Consider the following 21,292-nt stretch of genomic DNA (forward strand, 5'->3'; position numbering starts at 1 on the left):
CCCGGGGACACTGCAAGCTGGAAAGGGAGAGGGAGGCTGAGGACCAGGTCCTGAGCCCCGGCTGCACTCTGCTCCTTCCAGCCTCTCCTGTAGTGAGCCCCGATGACTGGGTTAATGATGAGCTTTGGGTTTGGATGCCTGAGGTCCCCACATGCTGCTGCACTCCAGACAGCATTTGTGCCTCAGTTTCTCTCTCTGTACAAGGGGCCAGCCCCTTCCCTCCACGTGCAAATTCTTCACAGGTTGCTCCGCACCTTCCTGCCAGGGCGAACGATGAGTCCTGTGATTTGGTATGACATCTTCGCCAATGTTTGCTGCCTCCCCTCAGCACCCCCTCCACCCTCCCATTTATGATAAATGACATAACACCCAATTTACATTTAGCAATGCAAATCTCTCTGGCAGTAACAGATGCTGCTGTGCATATGGAAACCAGCTATTTGTAGCCGCTGTCTCTTGACAAAAGACTGGGGAGATGGACAGAGAGGGCAGCTGAAAGTGGCAGGCTGGAAGTGAGCAAGGACTGGGCCCCCTCGACCCTTGGTCATGGGGAGGTGGTCATGCTCTGACAGTGGCCAGAGCCAGTGCAGCCCATGTCTGGGGGGCAGCTGGAGGTGGAGCACGGTGTGGTGACCCACGGCGGTGGCAGTGTCACATACCGGCTGGGCACAGGCTGGCCCCGGTCACGTGCCCCTTGCACTGGGGGCTCACGGCCCCGTTAGACCAGTCTTTGCTCATGCAGACGCACACACGCGTGCACACACAGGCAGACAACACACGGGCTGGCGCGGTGGCAGGCACTCGCACAGGAACCCCCCTGCACGGACGTGCACGCACACGAGCGCTGGCAATTCTTTCCACTGCTCACCTGTAAGACCCCCACTTTGCAGTTCTGCTTTGGAGCACCCCAGGGAGTCTCTGCTCTTCCACACATGCCCAGACCCCCGCTGCTGCCACCCCCCCCCCCCAGCAGTCCAGCCTCCCTCCCCACCGCAGCACCCTCCGCCCAGCACAGCGCAGCCCCCTTGGTGCCACTCCATCCTAACCTCATTTCTTTCAGCAAAGTATAAAAGGACAAAGGGTAGAAACTTCTCTGTAGTGCGTGGAAATAAATAAACGAGGCCTGAATTGCAGCCAGCAGCACCGTGTTGAGGCCTTTGTTGATATAATTAGAGTTTTGAAATGGGATTGATTAAGTGCCACTCCCCAAGACAGAGTGCATCCTGCCCTCAGCACAGGCACGCGTGTGTCCTGCGCTGCGTTCCTCTGCTAAACGGCTGCTGGGGCACAGGGACAGTAGTGGGGAGCATGGGGGGGCACGTGCAGCGTCACGGCAGAGGCGTGCGGGAGGCCGTCATGGCGTGTGTGCACGTGCACACGTACGTGAGTGGAGGGACTCAAGTGCAGTGCCGTAGCTCCTCTGGAGCACGTCACCGAAGCGCTGAGCAGGGGTCCTCAGCGGGTGTCCGGCAGCGTGAGGAGCCCAGGGCATCTGGGGCATCCCGGTCCCATCCCGGCCAAGTCCAAGTTGCTTTGGAGCAACCTGCACCCTGCACCCTGGACCAGTGCAGGCTCCTAACCCTGCAGACAAGCCCAGGACTTCTCGAGATGCAGCGGGACTCCCTGCCCCAGAGCCCCGCTGCCTCCATGCTCGTTAATGACTGTAATTAAGAGACAGTTTAGTCCTGTGCCACGCTTCCCTCTTCCGTGGTGATGACAGCGTGTGCCCTGCTGCTCGGGAGCCCTCGTGAGTGGGCAGCAGCCATGCGGAGGGGCTCAGCCCTGCGGAGTGCTGCGGTGGGCTCCAGCGTGCTCCCCCCACCCCCCGAGGGACGCCCCAGGAGCACCCTCAGACAGGCACCCCCGGAGCTTCTCCTTCGCGGCTGCCCCTGCCCGCGCCGAGCAGATCTGCTGGGTCAGCGCTTTGGGGGAAGAACAAGACGAGCCCACGAATACCTCCTAGAGAGGAAAGAAATACAGCAGCTGGCCTCAGGACGCACGCACACGCGTGGACACGCGTCCGTGAGTGCAGAGTTACAGGTATGTGAGCACCCAAGCAACTCTGTGCTCACCCCCCCGCCTGCACAGCTGCACACACTGAGGTGCACGGACACCTGCACATACGTGTACACACACACATATGCATTGTGCATGGACAGATGGACATATACATGGGCTATATAAGCAGCCATATGCTTGCACGCATACATACACACACACGTGTATGGGTAGGTGCACACGCACGCGTCGGTGCGGTCCCTGGCCCCATACAAGGGCTGTGGGGAGCTGCCCCTGCAGCGTGGGGATCTGAAAAGACAAATGGGGAGGGGGGCTGGGGAGAGCTGCTGGGCCTCGGTGTCTCCACTCACAGCTGCTGTGGCGGGTTATTTTACAACCACTCCAAAAATATTATTCAAGATGAAGGAGAATCACGGCTGCTGCAAGCGAGCGCAGGGCCGTCACAGGGAATTTATCATTCCGAATTGGGTGCCCCCCCTGCAATGCCGTGGTGATGAAGTGCTTCATTAATGGGAGATGCTGCAGCTTGGGGCTGAACGTGCCTACACCTGAGCATGCCATTTTGTCTGGCTCCCAGCCTTGGCACCCAGCCACCCCACCAGCCTCCTTGCCCCCCTCCCCCCCCCCGCATGGGCCACTGCCCCACAGTTCACAGCCTCCCCACAGCCTCCCTGGCCCCACAGCTGGCACTCACTGGTTGCAACCCCACCCAGCCAGGGGAAAAGCTGGCCCAGACCCTCCTCTGATGGTGACACAGGGTCATCCCTTGCTGCTAGCAGGGACCTCTCTCTTGTTAAAGCTCTGCTCATGCTGAAGCTGTAAATCTCAATGGCTTTTGTCGGGGTGCAATGGAAACCATCATAAAAAATTCATACCAACTAAAGCAAACAAACAATAAACAAACAGCCAATAATTAAATGGTGAATTAACAGGATATATTTCATAGCCCCACGGAGCTCTGCTGTGGGACAAGGCGCAGCATGAGGAGAAGGGGCTGGATCCAGGGGCTGCTGCCTGGGACCCCTCGCCTGGTTCCCAGCACCACCGCACCGGAGGCATGAGTGGCCTCACAGGGGTCGGTGCGGCTGGGCAGCACTAGCAGCTCCATGAAGGACATCACATGCCAGCACTATCGTGACATGTCATGATGATTGACACAGCCAGATAACGGTGGGGCAACCACAGCCCTTCCTTCCCTGACAGACCGCCATGTGCACACAGTGTTGGGATTATCCTGCAGCCCCTCACTTCGAGCTAGTGTGTGGCGTCATGCCCACCCCAGGATGGCACTGATCTCTGTGTCATCACAATCCCCTTCTTGCTCCTCCCCGGCCGTACTGGGCCTCTGAGCACCCCTCCCTACCAACACCCAGGGGCTGGCCCTGACACCATCCATCATGCAGCACGGGCACACATCATTTGTAACTGGCACCTTCATTTAAAGGGCTGTTATCATCCTAATTGCCCCCATTAATCACAGGGCACTGTGTGATGAGCTCCAGGAGAGCCCATCTCTGACCCACAACTGCCACAGGATGGGGAGGGACAGCGGCCTAACACCCTGAGACTCTGACCCCCCCCCACCTCCTGTTATGCTGCAGAAGCTGGGCGATGTGATGCCCTTCCTTGTCCCCGTCGGTCGGCTCAGGACGCCAGGCACCCCAGTGCAAGGAAGGCGCCGCTCTCCCTTGGCCCTTTCCGGTCCCAGAGCCACCAGCCCGGGCAGCGTGCTGGGTACTGGGAGAGGAGGGGCGTCCCCCACCACAGCCCCACGACCACGGAGTGCTGGGCTGCAGGGCAGAAGCCCGGCTGGGGGTTTTGGGAGGCAGGGGGCGAGGGGAGGTCAACTCTTCCATGGCTGCCATAGCACCAGGAGGCGTTTCCTGGAACTGACCCCGCAATTAACTACCGGCTTGGCCCTGTCCCGCAATATTGATTTTTTTTTTTTTCCATAATTCTCTGAAGAAAAGCCCAAGCCCAGAGCTGCGATTTCCAAAGCCTGTTTTATAAATAACTGGGGTCACCAGCTGCCAATTGCTGTAACGCCGCCTTGATACAATTTAATAAACATAATAGCCTCTTCCTTCATTGTGACAAGAATACTGGTGGGGATGGAGCTGCGCCGAGCAGAACGCACGGCTGAGACACGCACACACGGCTGAGACACGCACACACGGTTGAGACACGCACACACGGCTGAGACACGCACACACAGCTGACACACATGCACGTGGCAGAGAAGCATGCACACGGCTGACCTGCACACACGGCTGATGATACACGCGTGCACACGGCTGAGACACGCGTGCACACGGCTGAGACATGCGTGCACACGGCTGAGATGCACGCACGGCTGACACGTGCACGCACGGCTGAGGCGCGTGCACGGGGAGCGGCAGGAACGCGCCCCTGCGGGGCCGCGCGCTGCCCGGCCGCAGCCGCGGGGCCGAGCCCGCCGCCCCCGACAGACACGCGCCTTCCCCGCGCCGGCAGCGCGTGCGAAGGTGTGTGCTCGTGGGGAGCGCAGCCCCCCCCCACGCCAGGCGCACGCGTGCGCGCGCGCGCGCACGTGCCCGCGGGGCCGTCGTCCCGCGTGGGGCCGCCCCGGGGCCTCCGGGAGTCCTGTGGCGCCCTCTCGTGGCCGCGGCGCGGGCCGGGGCCGGGCCGTCCCCCGCCGCTGGGCCGACCCCGCCGCCGCCGCGCGCCGCGGAGGACCAGCCCCGCAGCGTGGGCCCCGCGGTCCCACTCGCGAGGTCCAGGGAGCCAGCCCGGCCCCAGGGGACCTCGACCCCAGCCTCCCAGCGAGGCACTCCAGAGCCCGGGCGCCCTGCCCGAGCCCCGTGGCTCCAGACATGGGGTGGGGGCTTCCCACCTCCGCACCACGAGCAGGTCCAGGTCCTGTCTCCCGCGTCCTGGGGGCTCATGTCGAGCCCCTAGCAGCCATCCCCTCTCCAGCTCCCCATCTCCCACCCCCAGACCCCTGACTGATGCCAGAGACTCCGAATCAATTCCCTTCCCCGCCAGGACACGTCAAGAAGGCAACAAATCACGGCTGCTGCTCCGCAGCCCCAGCGCCTCGTTTTTCTTGCTGAACTCCATAATAAGAAATCAATGGCAGATGCTGCGCTCCTGATGCATCTCCCCCGGGACAGGCGACGGCGGGTGCTTGTGCCCCCGGGTCCCCTCAGCAGGGCTCAGCTCTGGCGGGGCCCACGGTGCAGGGCAGCTCCCCTCACCCTTGCAGACCCTGCCCCTTCCCTGGGTCCCCACTCCCGTGCACCCCGGCCACCAGGGATGCGCAGCCCCGCGCCGTTGCACAGGGCCTGGCTGATTCCCACCCGCGATGCAGAGCCCCGAGTGCCCCAGCCGGCGGCTCTGGCAAGACCACCCCACCCTGCTGCAGCTTCCAAGGTGACTGGGGGGACTGGTGAGCCCAAACAAGTCCCTGCAATTTCGGGGAGGGGGGGCCCAAACCCATCCTGAAGTGGAGCGGAGCAGGAAGGCACCCGGCAGGCTCTTTGCCCAGACCTGCAGCGGCAGGAGGAGAGGGTGGGGGGTGGGAAGGACCCAGGCGTCCTGCGGGCACTGATTTGGGGGAGGGGGGGGGGGGCGGCCGGAGCCGCTGTCACGCGGCAGCTCCAGCAGCTGCAGAAGGGCCTGGGCTGGGGAGAGCCGCTCCAATTAGCTGTAATCGCGCTTCCCCGCGGTGCCTGACACCGAAAAACCCACATAATTACCAGCAGCGACAGGGAAGGCAGGACCAGGCGCTCGTGCTTAATTGAGTGTTTACAGCCCTGTGGGGGGGGGCAATAACAGCTCTACAGAAAAGCACACGCACACCCCCCCCCACCCCCCCCCAGGCAGAGAAGACACGGGGGGAGCGGGGAGAGCACAGTCCCATCCCTTTGCGGCAGGGTTTGCTCTGTGCTCACACCCCTCCCTGGGCACCCCTGTCCCCAGGTGGACAGGACAGGGAGCCTTTGCCACCGCCACCGGCAGCAGCCCCTGAGCTCGTGGCTGATTTGCAAATGCAGCCACAGGAGCTGGAGGTCTTGCTCCTGTCAGCCAGGCTGAAATCTCCACGGCCAGCGGGGGGGCAGGGTGTCACCCCATCCAGACGCGCCCCGAGGCAGTGATGGGGCACAGGGACACGCTCACCCAAGGTCTGGGTCCTCCTGCCGGAGGTCAAAACACGATCCCAGAAGGACGGCCAGGTTTCAGGGCTGGAAGGGTCACACCAAGGAGGGGTGACCTGTGCAGAAGTGACAGGCACCACCTCCTTCCTGCAGCCAACATCAACCTGCCCACACCGCACCACCCCAGACCTGGTGGACAGAGCTTCTGCCCAGCTGTTTTATCCTCGTTAATTTTTCATGACTGTGATGATAATTCTGCTCACTTGCATTGCCACGGACCCCATAACAATGAGCCACGGCGCTTCCTCCGGGCCAGGCAGCACTGGTGCTGGGAGACAGCCGGGGCCAGAGGTCTGCACAGCGGCCGCAGCCAGGGCTTTCCTCAGTGCCCCTGTTCCCTGGTGAGCCCCTGCCTCCAGAATGAGAATGCACGTGCTCCTGCATGGCTGCATGGGGGCCACATGCACGGGATATGCATGTGGGCACACACATGGCAACGTGCATGGGAGGCTGCAGAGAACAGGGACGCACACAGAGACGTGGCTGGAAATACAGGCACAGCAAAATGTGCATGGAGGCACGTGAATATAGGTGCACGCATGTGCACATGACACACTTGGCCCCCCCCCCCCCCCCCCCCCCCAGCAACCTGCTGGCCTGGAGGCCTTGTGGCATCTCCTACTTGGGAGATGCCAGAGCTGGCATCTTCCCTGCCCTTTGCTCTCTTCCTACCACGCCCAGAAGCCACCTGTGGGATGGGGCAGCTGGGTCAGACAAGTGCTGTTGTCCATATCCTGCAACTAGGGTCACCTGGGAGATGGGGTGGGGGACGTGGGGCACACTGACATCCCCCTGCCACTCAGGAAGGGCACTTGTCCCCGGCAGCCTCGCAGCTGCACAGCGTTGCCATGCCATGGCGCGCTGGCAAGTGGTGCTGAGCAAGGGGCCCCGAAGCAGGGCCTGGGAGGGAAAGGAGGAGGCAGATAGCTTTCTGCCACACCACGTCCTGCCTGCCCGGATGTCTGCCACTTTCTGATGTGCCCAACTAGAATCACTAATTCCAATAAACCCAGGCTAGATTAATTTTCATTTCCCCATGCAAATCAGCTCTAATTAGGATGGATTTAGTTCACATCACAGGGGCTGTGGGGACAGACGCTGCGCACGGTCGTCACTCCCCAGCCAGGCTTTGGGGTGTTTCATCCTCAGTTAATGATTTGGGAGAGCAGACCCCACAGTCTGGAGGTCAGGAGCCGGGGTAAGGGCAGCACGTGGAGCAGGGACTGCTCCGAAACGCCTGGTCCCTCTGACCACACTCTGCCCCCGCTCAGCATCCCTGTGCTGGCCAACGTCCCTGCCCCGCCTCGCACCAGGTCGTCCCCTACACTGGAGCCAAGTTTGCTTCTCCCCGGCCTCCCCCCCAAGAGCTTATCGCTGCCCCCGATTAGTGCCCATGTGGGATATTACTGGGCCACAGAGGTAATGAGCAAAGCTGATGGGGCTTTGCTCCAAACACGGGTGCCAGGGAGAGGAGGGGGCTCTCACCACCACGGCCCTCGGGTCCGTCAGGGGCCGGGGCTGGACCAAGGAGCTGCTGGTTTGCACAGCTCAGAGCCAGGCAGTGACAGGCAGTGACGGGGGTCCCTGGGGGCCTCTCTTCACTGGCAGCCTTTTAAATGCAGATGGAGGTCTGGTCTGGAGGCTGAGCTGCCGTACGCCGGGCAGCAGGCGATGGTCCCAGTGCTGGCCTGGCTGGGAGAGGCCAGCAGCACCGAGCAGGATGCAACCGTCCCCAGATGCTGGGGGTCTGCCCTGCTCTGCAGGGGCGTGCGTGACAGCACAGCTGCCCCAGCTCTTTCAGATTCTGCCTGTGCCTCCTCGATTGCCAAATATTGAAGTAATTAACGCTGCCCGCAGGCTCCTGTTTACGCAGCTTGTTGTTGAGCCAAGGAGGACTCCTAGGTGCCTCAGAGCGAAGATGATGCAAACTGCAAACGGGACCCCCAGACGCAAAGCTCAGCCCCCCCCCGAAGGGCTGGGGCGCTTCAGCTCTCCCCACTGCTGTCTGCAATACACGGCTGAGCCCCCCAGCCCTGGCACCCTGTGCGCAGCCCTGCCTGCCCCCCGTTCCCAGCACTGCGCGGCCGCAGCGGGGCCCAGCCCTGCCCCACGCTGCCCCACGCTGCCCCACACAGCCCCACGCAGCCCCCGGGGCCTGGGGCATGCGTGTGCTGCACTGCAGGTGTCTTGCCCCTGGGAGAGGCCTCCCCCCCACCCCTACACTATGACCCCATGCCCTGGCTGCAGCCCCCATTGCCCCAGCTCTGCTGCCCCCTGAAATGTGGCTTCCCTGGTGCCTCTCACTCCCACCCCACAGCCCAAGGGCCCCCAAACCCCTCTGCACCCCCAAGGATGCCTGAGCAGCACCTATTCCTCCTCCACCAGAGACCCTGGGGCAGCCTGGAGCAGGCACAGGCGGGGGCACTGCCCAGCTGCCCCCCACCCCCTCCTCTGCCTGAGCTGCTCACCGCGGGGGAAGGTCAGGAGCCCTTCGGCCGGTCCCTGCGGGGGTGAAAGGCCATGCAAAGGGCCCGGGTGCGGTTCCCTGTTTCCAAGGGGTGCAGCCTGGATGCGGGGACAGCCTCAGAGGCAGGATGCTGCTCCCATCAGCTCTTCTCAGCCGGTGTGGGTGCCGGGTCAAGAACCTGCAAGCCCAGCCCCCCCGGCTGTGCCTGGGGACAGAGAGAAGCAGGGGGCTGAGCTGGGGGCTATGGAGGGCAACCATGCTGTGCCATGCCGTGGGGGACCACACAGCACAGCTCGGGGTCTAGGCAGGCTGTGAGGCCAGAGAGAGAGTGACAAACAGCCAGAGGCAGTGCCTGCCTCCTGCCCTCATTAAATCCCCCTTAACGAGCTCAGCACTGAGCCCTGGGGCCCAGCTGGACTCAGAGCTGGTCATTACTGCTGACAAGGACCTGTCAAAGCGGGAGACTGGGGGGGGGGGGGGGTGGGGGGGTGTGTGTCCCTCCATGCACATCCATGTGGGGGCACGCGGAGGGGGGCACCACAGACCTCGGGACGCCTACCCCACAAACCTTGCCAGCTCCCCTTCAGTCCTTCCCTCCAAGCCAAGTGGGAAGGTAAATGTGCCCCTCCCCCCCCCCCCCAAGGTGCTGGTGCAGGACGGGCCCCCTCTCCTTGCTCACCCTGCTGCTTAGGGATGGGGTGAGACTCAAGGCACAGGGAGCTGTGTGGGGACCCTGGGGCTCCCCCAGCAGCACCATTGGGGCCAACGGGAGACTGGGGAAGGAGGGAAAGGGGACGAGGAGAGAGGGGAGACTGGGGAAGGAGGGAAAGGGGACAACGAGAGAGCGCAGACAGCCCCGAGGACGCAGGCATTGGACCAGGTGGGAGACAGCGATGGCAGGGCACTCATGCAGGATGGAAGGGAGCTCTGGACAGGCGGGCAGGGCGGGGGACAGAACTGCTGCCGAGCCCTTGATTTCTCCCTCCAAGCTCCTCTCCCAGGACCTGCCTGGAGCCGGAAGAGATGGAGGAGGATGACAAGAACAGCCCCCCACTGCTTGAATCACCAAGCAGAGCTGCTCCTTCCCGGGAGCACCCTGGCACAGATAAGGAGCCCTGGTGATCCCTGGGGCACGTTTAATCTGGGACAGGACAGTTATTGGATAAATACCATGAATATGTAAATTGCATTTATGCTGATTTATGGCTGGGGGGGCAGGTGGGGAGGGGAGAGGGTTTAGTTTAGTTTAATGCATTTATTTCCCTGCCTCGAGATGGAGAACACTCTCTGAGCGCTGCATCTGCCAAGCCAGAGGAGATGATTCAGGCAGAGCCACACAGGCAGGAGCACCCTGGGGTCAGGCAGGGTGTAAGGGGGCCTTACCTGTGGGGACAAGAGGTGGGCAGGCCATGGTGTGCAGCACGTGGACGCCTCCACCTCCTGCCACACTCCCTGGGGCTCCCTGTCCTCACGTGCACCCCAGAAGCGATGCACAGGAGGCAGGTGCCCCCATCCCCTCCATGCCAGTGCTGCTCTCCTGGGAAGGTGTATATGGATCTAGCACAAGACTGGTGGTATTTCAATGAATTTCTGGGCCTTGCAAAGACTCCTGACCTTTCACGAGATGCAGAGAGAAACTGAGGTGATTAATCTGGCAGGTCAGAGTGGCTCCTCCACTCTGACATTCCCTATATATTCCCCCTATGGGGTGGGCGCGTGGCAGACCCCTTGCATAAACCAGCTGCAGAGGACGTAGCTGCTGAGCATCCCCATGCTGGCAGAGGCACAGCCTCTCTCTGCAAACAGCTGGGTCACAGTCAGACCAAGCCCTAAACTGCTGCTCAGCAGCTGTACACCCGGTGGGTGCACACCTCAGTGCCTCTAGGGTCTGTGTTCCCCTGAGCACACACCCCCGTGCCCACACCAGGAGGGCAGGCAGGAAGCAGCTCTCACTCCTGCACAGAAGCAGACCTGGCCACCCAGCACTCCCCCCACGCAGGAAGGCTGTGGCACTCTCAACCCATTGCCCACCAGGTGCAAATGCCTCACCCCACATCTGACTGCCCCTCACATCTCACTTGCCGTCCAGTCGCACTTCCCTGGGGAAGGGGGAGGGCAGCAGGGGACTGGGCTGTGCCCAGATGGAGAGGCTGCAAGGAGCACCTAGGCAGCCACGACGCAGCATGGTGGAGCTGGGAAGAGGGATTCACCTCTTAATTTCCTATTAACTGCTGATCAATCCAATTAGATCCTGCATGTAATGAAGGCCATCTGCTTGGTTGGGCTGGGCCTCAGCACTCCCTCCCCACCCCAAAGCACGTGCTGTGCTCTGAGCTGCCAGAGAAGTCCATGAGCACTGGCAGGGAAGGGGTCTGGGGTTGGGAGGCTGATGAAGGGGGTTTTACCCAATTTTCCAGATGACTCTAATTAAGTTGTTCTCTTCAACTGTTAAATTAGCTGGAGCCCTCCCCCTTTCCCTGGGTGGTTCCCCCCCCCCTTCCCCTCCCTACTTCTCAGAGGCAGCAAATCAGCTTCCAGATCCGCCCCCCCCCCCCCCCGCAGGACTCTGCAAATAAATAAATCGTCCCAGTAAAATTAACCATATGAGGAGCTGTAAATGAGGTGGAAAATTTTAATGGTTCGGCATTTAAAAGCTGTCTGACAGGAGCTAGGGACGGGAGTGAGCAGGGAGGAAACAGTCCTGGGAGCTGTGTATAGCCCCCCCCCTCCTGTCCCCAGCCCCCTCACCCCTCGATTTCCATTACTCTCTGCTGGAGGAGAACATCTCCCAGCTAGTGCTTGAGATGCTAGGACTGGGGGAGGACCCCCAGTGCGGAGACCAGGCATCCGTGCCCCTGCCCCCATGCCCCCCACCCAGCAGCAGACTGCAGCAGCGCCTGGACGCCTCTAGGGCCAGGAGACCCTGCACCCCCCGGCCCTTCGTGGTGCCAGCAAGGCCTGGCAGAGGTTAACCTGGGCCAAGCCAGGCGGCTCAGGACTGGTGGGTGGTTGGGGCCGAGGGCCATAAACTCCCCAGTCAGCTGGCAGCAAGCCCCGGGGGAACGGATCCAGGGACGGGTGGTGTCTGCTTCCCCGCGCCACCACCGGGAGCTGCTCCTGGGCACCCGCAGCCCCGGCACAGCCCGCTTGGCCGAAGAAGGTGGGAGCCGGAGCTCCCGATCCTTCTGCAGGCAGCGGAGGGGAGGGGGGGGGCAGCTGGGCCGGGATCGGGGGGCCCCTCCCCACGCCCCTGCCGGTGGTCTCCCCGGGGCAGGCCCGGTGGCGGGGCGCTGCGGCCCGAGGCAGAGCGGTGGGACGGGCGCGGGCTGCCCGCCCGGGAGGGGCCGGCTGCACCATCCCGCAAGCGGCCAGCCCCGCGTGGCGGCGAGGGACAGGCAGCGACCCCCGGTACGCGGTGAGCGCTGCACCGCGAGCCTACCGCCAGGGGGCGCCGCGGCTCCCCCCGCGCCCGCAGCGGCCGCCGTCTCATTTGCATATTTTTGCATACCGCAAGGCCGCCCTGCGCGTCAGCAGCGCCCCCGCGCGTGCCGCAGCCGCCCGAGCGCACCGGGGCCGCTGCCGAGAGCCCCGCAGCGCGCCCGGCCCGGCCCGGCCCGTTCCGGCGGGGTCCGCGGCGATCGCGGGCCTCGCTGCGGCAGCCGCCGTTACCGGGGTCGCCCCGTCCCACGGCTGCCTGTCGCCAGTGACGACGGGCGCTGCGCGGCACCGGCCCCCGTCGCCGTGATTACCGCCCTACGCGGCCCCGCGGCCGGCCCGTCGCCGTGGTTACCGCCGGTGCCCGCCCACAGGCGCCCCCGCTCCTGGCTCGGTGCTCGCTCCCCGCGTTCCAAGGACTCGTCTTGTCCCCGGGCCCCGTCACCTGTCTCCCTCAGCCCCTATTCGGGCCCCGTCGGGCCCCGCTCCAGCGCTCGGCCCCGCGACGCGGCCCGCGCTGAGGGGGGGGCAGCCCCGGGCCCCCAGGGGCTGGGGGTCCTGCCCCTTCCCCTCCCGCCGCCCGCGCCCCGCAGAGACCTGGTCGCATCTGTGCAGCTGTGGCTGCTCGGACCAGCCCTCGGCTGCGGGAACCCCACGCGGGATCGCGGGTGCCGTTTGGGGGGGGGGGGGTTGGGTGGGCTGTGCGCGTGCAGTGCAGGGTCTCACGCGACGCGGGAAGGCCCGGTCCGCAGCAGCAGGGGCCAGCAGCAGCCCCCCAGCGACTGCCCCCCCCGCAAATCCAAACCACGCAGAGCTCAGGGTCGGGGAGAAGACGTGTATTGCCCAAACGCAGGATTACACAGCCCAGAGCAGCAGGACAGGACCGTACTGACACCCCCAGCACCCAACACCCACCACCTCAGGCAGGGTGGGCCGGGTGGCCTCCAAAGCGAGGAGGGGGTACCCCGTGTTGCTGAAGGCAACAAAAACCTCACAGGGGAAACAGCCCAAGAGGCACCTCCCACACCTCGGGCCTGCTCCCGTACTGGCAGAGATGGTCCCCACTGGAGACCCCATTGCTGCAAGCATCAGGGACGGGTCCCTGTCCCCATCCCTGCCCAGCTCCAGCAGCTCCCTGCAGCCAGGGTCTGTCTGTCCCCCCGGCTGAGTGCCCTGGGACGCTGCCCCGCTCAGATCTCCTGCAGGAAGTCCACGGGGAAGAGACCCACTTTGCGGCCGGTGTAGACTTTCACATAACCATTCACCTCCTCGCCCTTCTGCACGACGATCTGTGGGTGAGAGGGGTGCAGATGAGACTCCTGGGGCCGCACAGAGCAGGGAGAAGGTGGCAACCCCCAGGCTGGGGGGGCACCTGGGCAGAGCAGGTCTCGGCCATAGGGCTGGGGGAGGTGGGCAGGGCAGGGCTGGTCATGCAGGCCTGGGCAGAGCGTGGCTGGGGGGTGCAGCAGGGCACCAGGGCAGCCGTGACCGGTGGGGGCCTGGAGGGAGGCTGGGGCAGAGATGCAGGTGGCAGCTGGAGGACCACAGGCTGTGACCACGTGGTCCCATCTCACCTGATCCTTCTTGAGTGTGATCTGCCCGATCTCCCGGTTGCCCACAAAGGAGCGTGTCACCTTGTGCACCCGCTCGCCTGCCCGTACGCGGATGATGAAGTTTGGAGGGAAGTAGCCAATTTTTTCACCGATCTTCCCCTGAAAGAAGTCAGTAGATGGGGAGGTGGGAGTTGGAGCCAGTCTGTATGACCCCCAGATTACCACTTGACAGCCTGCAGGTTGTGGGTTGGCAGGAGGACACAGCAGGTTTAGGGGCTGTGTCCCCCTTAGAGTGCAATTTGCACTCCCAGCTGACATCTCCCTGTGCTTTAAGCTCTGCACCTTTTCCCGTGGTGCTTGCAGGACACCAGCCTTACCCGCCACCACTCCTCATTGGAGTCATCGACCACCGTGATCTTCTCCCCTGGCCTGCGAAGGGAAGGAAGGGCTCAGTGTAAGGGGAGGCAGCGATCCCCTGCCATGGGAGACCCTGAGGCTGGGGAGGAGAATTGCTCTTCCCCCAGCACCAGCTCCAAGAGCCCTGTGTCAGGGGAGGTCGAGGAATGCACACAGCCCACGGCCTCAGGGACAGACAGGTCCTGTACATGAGCCGCTCAGCCTTCAAGTCTGGGGTGCAAGAAATCAGTAGAACCACATCAAGACAAACATCAGTGGCCTTGTAAATGAGGTTTGTGTCCAAAGGCTGGGAGCCAGGAGAGCTCAGTGAGAGCCAGGGCCCCAGCTTGACACATAGCCCATTGGGGCAGGCAGAAAAGCCACAAAACCCAAACCACAGCCAGCGTGGCTCCATGGCTCTAATTTCTGCCCTCATTCATTCATCCACAGATCCTCTCCTGGCTTTGAGAGCCTCATTGTTGAGGTGAAGACTTCTCCCCCCTGCCACTAGACACCCCACATCCTTCCCCTTGTCATCCCGGTGCCCACTGCGTGGCTGGGAACTTACGGGAAATCCAGGTCATCTTTCTCCAGGGCTTTGAAGCGGTAAAGTGCCACGAAATAGTGAGACTGCAGATAGCCACCACGAATCCCTGGCTGCGGCTTCTTGTTCTGGGAGAGGAGGAAAGAGGGGCCCCAGAGAGGCTGAGGACAGCCCCAAGGAGCCCAGCAGGGAGATCCCTGCAGCCTCTGCCCATGCTCAGGGGCCTTTGGGGTACATGGCGAGGATGATAGCTACCTTGTCATCTGTTGGGCTCTTCTCAGTCTTCTTGTCCCCTTCAGAGGTGCCTGGAAATAGGAGGGGCCTTACATCTCTCCTAGTGCTGCCTTCCTGCCCTGGGACCAGCCTCCTCCTAAGGATCTCCTGTACCCAGGCCAACGAGGGGAAGCAGAGAGAGCCCCAGGGTGGACACCTGAACTGAAGACTCCCTTTCTGTAGGGCAAACCATCCCTCGGTGGGCCCAAGTACAGTCTCCCCATCAGCATCTCTCCCTGCCCCGTGCTCACGGCTGGAGCACAGCCCCCACCCCGGCTCCTCAGCCCTCGCGTGCAGCCAGCCCTGCTGCAGTCGCAGCACTCACCACCATCGGTTTTGCCCCCTTCTGGCTTCGTGGCCTCTGGCTCCTCGTCCATCATAGCAGCTAAAGGCTGCAAGGCACAGAGCTCTCAGGGGGTGCAGAGTGGGCAGGGAGGTGGGGGTGGCAATGGGATGCAGGCTGCGATGCCAGGACCCTTGGGCGTTTGGAGCAACAGGCCAGCTCTGCACTCACGTTTTTCTTGTCATCTTGCCCTTTCTTGCGCTCCTTATTGGCCATAATGACACCTGTCCGCAGAGTCTCAAACACGGGGTCACTCCTGTTGGCTGCTGCTAGGGCACAGGGATGGTGAGAGGGGTTCAGTTACAGGACACGAGGAGATGGGGCACCCTGGCACGGGAACAGTACTTACAGAGCAGCTCCTTGACACAGGCGTATTGCTGGTCACTGTAGAGGGGCGAGCTGTACGCCCGGCGAAACCCTGGGGGCTGGAAAGAGGGGGTCAGAGCATCAACCACCACCCGGAGCCGTGGGCCCTCCTGTGAGAGCTGAGGGGTGAGTGGGTGGATGCTGGGGACCAAGAAGGTGACCACCCAGCAGAGAGGTGATGCCTAGGTCCCCCCCTCAGAGCCAGAAGCAAGGTGGGTCGTGGCACCTGGGTCATTCCCACAGGGAATGAGCCAGCTGCTCCCTGCTGTGGTGCTTTGGTCTTCCCTGCAAGGAGGTGCCCCAAGACCAGGGCCAGCAGGAACACTCACAATTTTGCCGAAGCAGCGCTGCATCTCCACGTAGGACTGGCAGTGGTGGTGGATGTGTGTTTTGCAGTTCTTGCACCTCAGGCCAAATTTGTTGTTGACTGGCAGGGGGGTTGGGGGGGTGGGTGGAAAGGAGAGGCAATGTGACACTGCAGCTGTGGGGAGGGCTGGGCTGGAGCCCTCGCCAGCCCTGGCCCCCAGCCCCAGCACCCTCAGGACTCACGGACAATCATGCGGGCACAAACATCACAGAACTTGGGCTTTTTGAAGTAATGATCTTTGAACTTGTGGGGTTTGTCATTGATAAGTTTCTGGGGCTCAGGAGGGGGCTCAGGCTCCTCCTCCTCTTCCTCCTCTTCCTCCTCCTCATAGATGTAGTAGATGGGTCCCCCTGAGGGGCTGACCAGCTCCCCATTGGGCTGCAGCTCCGGCACCGTTTCCTCCTTGGGCTTTCGCTGGAAAAGTTGCTTCAGCTTCTGTAGCTGCTGGGGCAGGAGAGGATGCATTGTGCACGGCAGGGATGTGGGGTGAGGCAGGCAGGCAGGCAGAGAAGCTGGTGCCTGACTCCCTGCCCCTTTGCTCTGACCTAGAGACTCCTTCCCAAAGTGAGAGGAGGCCCCAGGAATCGTGGGGCAAAAATGCTGTGAGGATGGAGACCCTTTTCCCGGCCCTGTGAGGTCCCCACAAAAGGAGAAACTGTAACCCCTGAGCACACGTGGATGTGGGCAGCCTGGGGAAAAGCCAAGCTGGGAAATGGCCACCCAGTGCCCTGCTGGATCAAGATCCCACCAGGCATCCTTGGCCCCACAAAGACTCCTGGGGCTAAGGCAGAGACAATGACAGAAAGGTGGCTTCCCCCACCCACTCAAGCTGCCCTGTGGGCACCCACTTACCCGGCTCTTGGGTTTCCCACCTGAAGCAGGCGAAGCTGGCGGCTCTGGCACTTCCTTCTCTGTCATGCTATGAGGGAAAAGGAGAGACATCACGTTGGCTGGGTCTGTCCCCACTGCCGTCCTGCTGCAGCTCCTGCCCCAGCAAGGCCCAGTTCTGCTGCGGGTGCGTCCCGGGGCCCCGGCTGGCCCTGCTGCGCGGGCTGGAGAACAGCAGGCTCCCAGCCCAGCGCGCGCAGCACTGCTGCTCGCTCGGTGGACGTGGTGCCAAATGCTGGAAGCCAGACCCTGGGCTACCTGCACGCATCCATCGCTTTCTAGACATCGCCATCTCACAGCGAAACCGCAAACGGTGCCACTCTTGGGCCCCTTGGACAAGCATGGCTATGCCGCCGTCTGGCACCACCATACAGCTCCGCTTTCTCCACAGAGTCTTGCGCTAACACAGGCACAGGATCTGCTCCTGTGTCCCCCAAAACACGCCCGATGCCACTTCTGACTGTCAAGCATCCCCACAGTCCTTCCACCCAGACATCACCGGTTCTGGTGATATCTAACATGAGGTGCCCCTGTGTCCGCCCCCCCGCCCCTGCCCGCCCCCATGGAAACCAGCCAGGACGACCATTAGGGAGAGAGCGATGGGGGCTGGGGAGTCCTGGGGCAAGGGCTGCTGCAGAAGCAAAGAGCCCTGGGGTCTTGCAGCGAGGCGGGCGGAGCAGGGGCCCACGGGGGTCGGTGGCCGCAATGAGAGGAAGCCGCGCACGGATACACACTTACGCTGTGCGCGAAGCTCTCGTCCGGCGATGACAAACCCCGCGAAGGGTGCCCGATGTTGGGGCCCTGTTGGCTGCGGAGCCCCCAGCCCTCTGTGCTGGTTGCACACGGAGGGGGGCAGCTGCCCCGGTCCCGTGGAGAGCGGGAGTGACAGGGCAGAGGGGAACCGACAGCTGAGCGCTGGCGGAGGCTGACGCTGAGAAATTGGAGCCCATGCATGAGCCAGGAGGGCAGCGGGGTGGAGAGCAGCCACTGGCTATTTGCGTTAGTGGGTTGCTGGGCGTCACTGAGGCCCACCCACCCCTGGCATGGGGCAGCAGCGAAGCCAGGGCACACCAAGTGCTCCAGCCTTGATGTCTCGTTTGCTCTTGCATTTGAGGCCTCTGCCGCTGGGAAGGGAAAAGGAAAGAGAGGCAGCAGTGGGGTCTCTCATGGGGCAGCTCTCATGGCTGCCCCGCACCCTCTGGCAGCAAATCCTGCTGGTCTGCTCTCCGCTGAGACAGGGAGCTGCCGCAAAGGAGACAGCTAGGACCTCACTGGTCTCACGCTGCCTTGCAGTGGGTGCCTGGAGCTGGGCAGGCACCCCAGTGCCAGAGTCCCTGGACCTATGTCCCTGCCAGGCTGTGTGTGGCAGTGGGGCAGGAGTTTGCACCAAGGCTGGGGTTAGAGCCCCCCCCTTCCAGGCAGCCCTTACCTCTCCACTTGCACCTGCTCTTGAAGGTAGTAGCATCCAGATGCTGCAAGAGGCTCCAGCTGCTGTGCGCAATGCCACGGTGAGGGTGGTGCCAGCCCAACTCCCGTACCCAACAGGGTAGGAGGACACAACGATATCTGCACCTACCAGCCCAAGGACTGCTCCCCTGTCATCAGCAGGAATATGTTGCTTCCTGGCAGGGGATACAGCTGGGGACAACCCATGCCCCCCTTCTTGCCATCACACAGCTGCAGGGGGACAGCAGCTGGGAAAAGAGGCTATGAGAATATCTGATGGGGGGACCAGCCCCAGATCAAAGTGCTCAGCACTCCTCTTCCAGTCTCGGCTCCCAGCCTTGGCAAGCCATGAGCTCAATGCTCTTGTACATGCCAAGCACGGGGGCAGGGCCTGGGCAGGAACATATCCTCCTGCGAGTGCCCCTTCTGCTCCCTGGTTGTCGTTTCACCCTGAAGAGGCAGCACAGACAGTCCCTAGCACTGGTACTGGCAGAGAACGGGAAAGCAGCGTTAAAGTGATGGACAAGTTCTGTTTTTATATTTAAAAACAACCCCCCAAATAAAATAAAACCAAAAATACCCCTCCAAATAATAATCAGATTAAATAAAATGTGCAGTGAACATACCAATCAACATCTGTATGTGCGGTTCAACACAGTGCTTAACAAAACAATATACACAGGGTAAGGTGGGTGGGCACGGGCATCACTCAAAAAAAAATAATAATGATAAAAAAAGAATCAATTTCTTATCTCTTAATTATGTCCATATAAATATATCCAGAAAGGAGGGCAAGAGGAACGGAGGACAGAAAGGAAAAGAGAAGGCAGAGGGAAGTGCCCGCAGTCCAGTGTGCTCTGTGCCCGCGTGTGAGCCCTACTGTGAGCTGGCACGCTCCAGCACCCGCAAGTCGTAGTTCTTTTTGGCCACACGCAGCTTGAAGCGGCTCAGGGAGTTGTTGAGGCGGAGGGAGGCATTCTGGGCAGCCAGTGGGCTGGGGAACACGGCCACGATGGTGTATAAGGCAGCAAGGTCACTGTGCCTGCCGTTCTCCGGAGTCCCACTGTTGCCCCCGCCGCCCCCATCTCCACGGCGCCCCTGAGTCTCTTTGAGCCACTGGATTTTGGCACCAGCCATGGCGAGCTGGGTGAAGAGCTTGTCAGCCTCCGTCCGTGTGATGCCCTCGGGCAGGTCTGTCACCTCCAGCACTCGGCCTAGCACTGCAGCGGAAAGACAGCACGCATCAGTGGCAGAAGATTCTTGGGTGGCAGCAGCACAGCGAGAGCTGACATGTGGGCTCCTCACCAACTCTGGCACTGGAGCAGTCACCTCTGCTTCGTCCATGAAAGCAGCGCTTTGCTAAGCTGCCCCCACATTAAGAATGTATTTTTTTAAGCCAGTCACCTCTTCCCCATCAAACTGCCCTTACCACACTGCTCCCCACAGTGCCCCATCCTGATCCTTTCTGATGCCCACATCCTGGTCCCCACATGGTCTGCTTCAAGGGGAGACTGGCATTTTCCACCTGCCTAGGGCACCAGCAACACCAAGCCCTCCTTGCTGCCTTTGGCTGGTCTTGGCTTTTCAGTTCGGGCTTTCCCAGCTGCTGTGCCCTGTCTTCCTACCCTGATCCCTGGGTACCAGGACTGGGAACTAAGCCAGCTCTCCTGCCCCCGTCTCTGGAAAGCAGAAAGACAGGCTGCATCCACGGAGGACGTCACCGTGTGTGGATCCTGAACGTGGAGGATTCCCTTGTGTGCCCAGCCCAGTGTCCTGCCAACCTCTTTGCCTCTGGCCTCTGCTCTGTGGTACCCAAACACTTCTGCTGCCTCCTGGCTCCAGCCCTGGCTTTTGGGCTTAGCAGAGGGCTGGCTGAATGGATTCTTTGCTAATATTAACACGGCATGTAATGAACGTGCCAGCCGCAGGGAGGGGGCAGCTCTTAAAGGGCCCCCTGCAATGAGCTGCTGGTGGTGGTGGTGGTGACACAGGGGACAAGTCTGAAAACTCCAGAGAGCCGGCGAAGACAGCCTCCCTTCCAGGCTGGCTGGCTCATGCCCAGCTAGCAAGTCCCGTATTGCTGCAGGGAGAAGCCAGACACGTGCCTCTCCTTCCCTCCCTGGTGACCAAATAGAGACCACCGAGGGCGAAGAACAGGGAGAAACAAACCACTGGGGATTTAAACCCTCGCAGCCATCCCTGGAAGATCCCAAAGCCCTTTACAAAGATGAGGCCCCGCTGGGAAAAGCAAGCATGAGAGGCAAGGGTCACTTTGGAAGTCAATGGTGGGAACAAGATCTCAGGGGTCTGGACACTCACTTTCTGCTCACAAAGAGGCAAAAAATCCCAGGATTTCTGCCAGCTCCACCTCCTCCATCATTTCAGCCCCCATGGAGGAAGGAACAGGGCCCAGGAATCCTGGTGGTCATCACTGATTCCCCAACAACTTCTCCCCACTCTTCTTTAAAAGCTTTGCTCAGTGCAGGCAGTGCTTACTGCATTCCTGAGCAACACTTGTGTCCTCCCACCTCCTGATGGGCACTGCTGACTGGGACTGGCTCCCCTGCATCCCCTCCCAAGCCAGGCCTCATGCGGGCTGTGGGGGGGGGGTTTCTGTGCATAAGGGGGTTGTGGCAGGCAGGAACTGCTCTCCTACAACCACCACCAGCAATGGGTTCTGTGGGATGCTGGTGTGGGCAGAGGTGACATCTGGAGTCTCTGTAGCTGGCTCTGTAGCCAGCTACACCCATGCAGTGGTGATCAGTCAGAGGACACAGAGGGAACTGCTTGAGCAGCATCACTTGCCTACATCACTTGTCCCAAGGTCAGTGGATGCGGACTTGAGGGCCTGTCTCTTGCTCCGGTTTCCATGTTTCATCCCAGCCTGCCCCTTAAAGAATGAAAATGTTAGCATGTCACCTGAGGAGACACTAGCACCTCACAGTGCCCACAGAGCATCCCGGGAGTGGGGGGGGAAGACCAAACTTGACAAGACCATA

The 21,292-nt window shown here is 61.8% G+C and overlaps 2 protein-coding genes across 15 annotated transcripts in view; both read right to left on the bottom strand.

Moving 5' to 3' along the window:
* Positions 1 to 12,932: 12,932 nt before the first annotated feature.
* STAC3 (SH3 and cysteine rich domain 3) lies at positions 12,933 to 17,893 on the bottom strand. The gene is given in 13 exon segments (XM_075445847.1): positions 12,933 to 13,406; positions 13,692 to 13,829; positions 14,048 to 14,099; positions 14,635 to 14,738; positions 14,866 to 14,915; positions 15,209 to 15,275; positions 15,398 to 15,492; positions 15,576 to 15,651; positions 15,922 to 16,019; positions 16,142 to 16,403; positions 16,812 to 16,878; positions 17,586 to 17,737; positions 17,739 to 17,893. Coding segments are annotated over 13 exon segments (1,323 nt in total). The 5' UTR covers positions 17,802 to 17,893; the 3' UTR covers positions 12,933 to 13,307.
* A 910-nt stretch (positions 17,894 to 18,803) lies between these two features.
* R3HDM2 (R3H domain containing 2) overlaps positions 18,804 to 21,292 on the bottom strand; it is a 62,683-nt gene continuing 60,194 nt past the window's right edge. For all 14 annotated transcript variants that reach the window (XM_075445810.1, XM_075445809.1, XM_075445808.1 and 11 more), the window contains 2 exons: positions 21,099 to 21,183; positions 18,804 to 19,513 (listed from right to left, as the gene is read on the bottom strand). In XM_075445810.1, coding sequence (XP_075301925.1) covers positions 19,170 to 19,513; positions 21,099 to 21,183 — 429 coding nt within the window. In that variant the 3' untranslated portion in view covers positions 18,804 to 19,169. The remainder of the gene's footprint in view (positions 19,514 to 21,098; positions 21,184 to 21,292) is intronic.

Source organism: Opisthocomus hoazin, chromosome 32 (genome assembly GCF_030867145.1).
Source record: "Opisthocomus hoazin isolate bOpiHoa1 chromosome 32, bOpiHoa1.hap1, whole genome shotgun sequence".
Classification (NCBI taxonomy): domain Eukaryota; kingdom Metazoa; phylum Chordata; class Aves; order Opisthocomiformes; family Opisthocomidae; genus Opisthocomus; species Opisthocomus hoazin.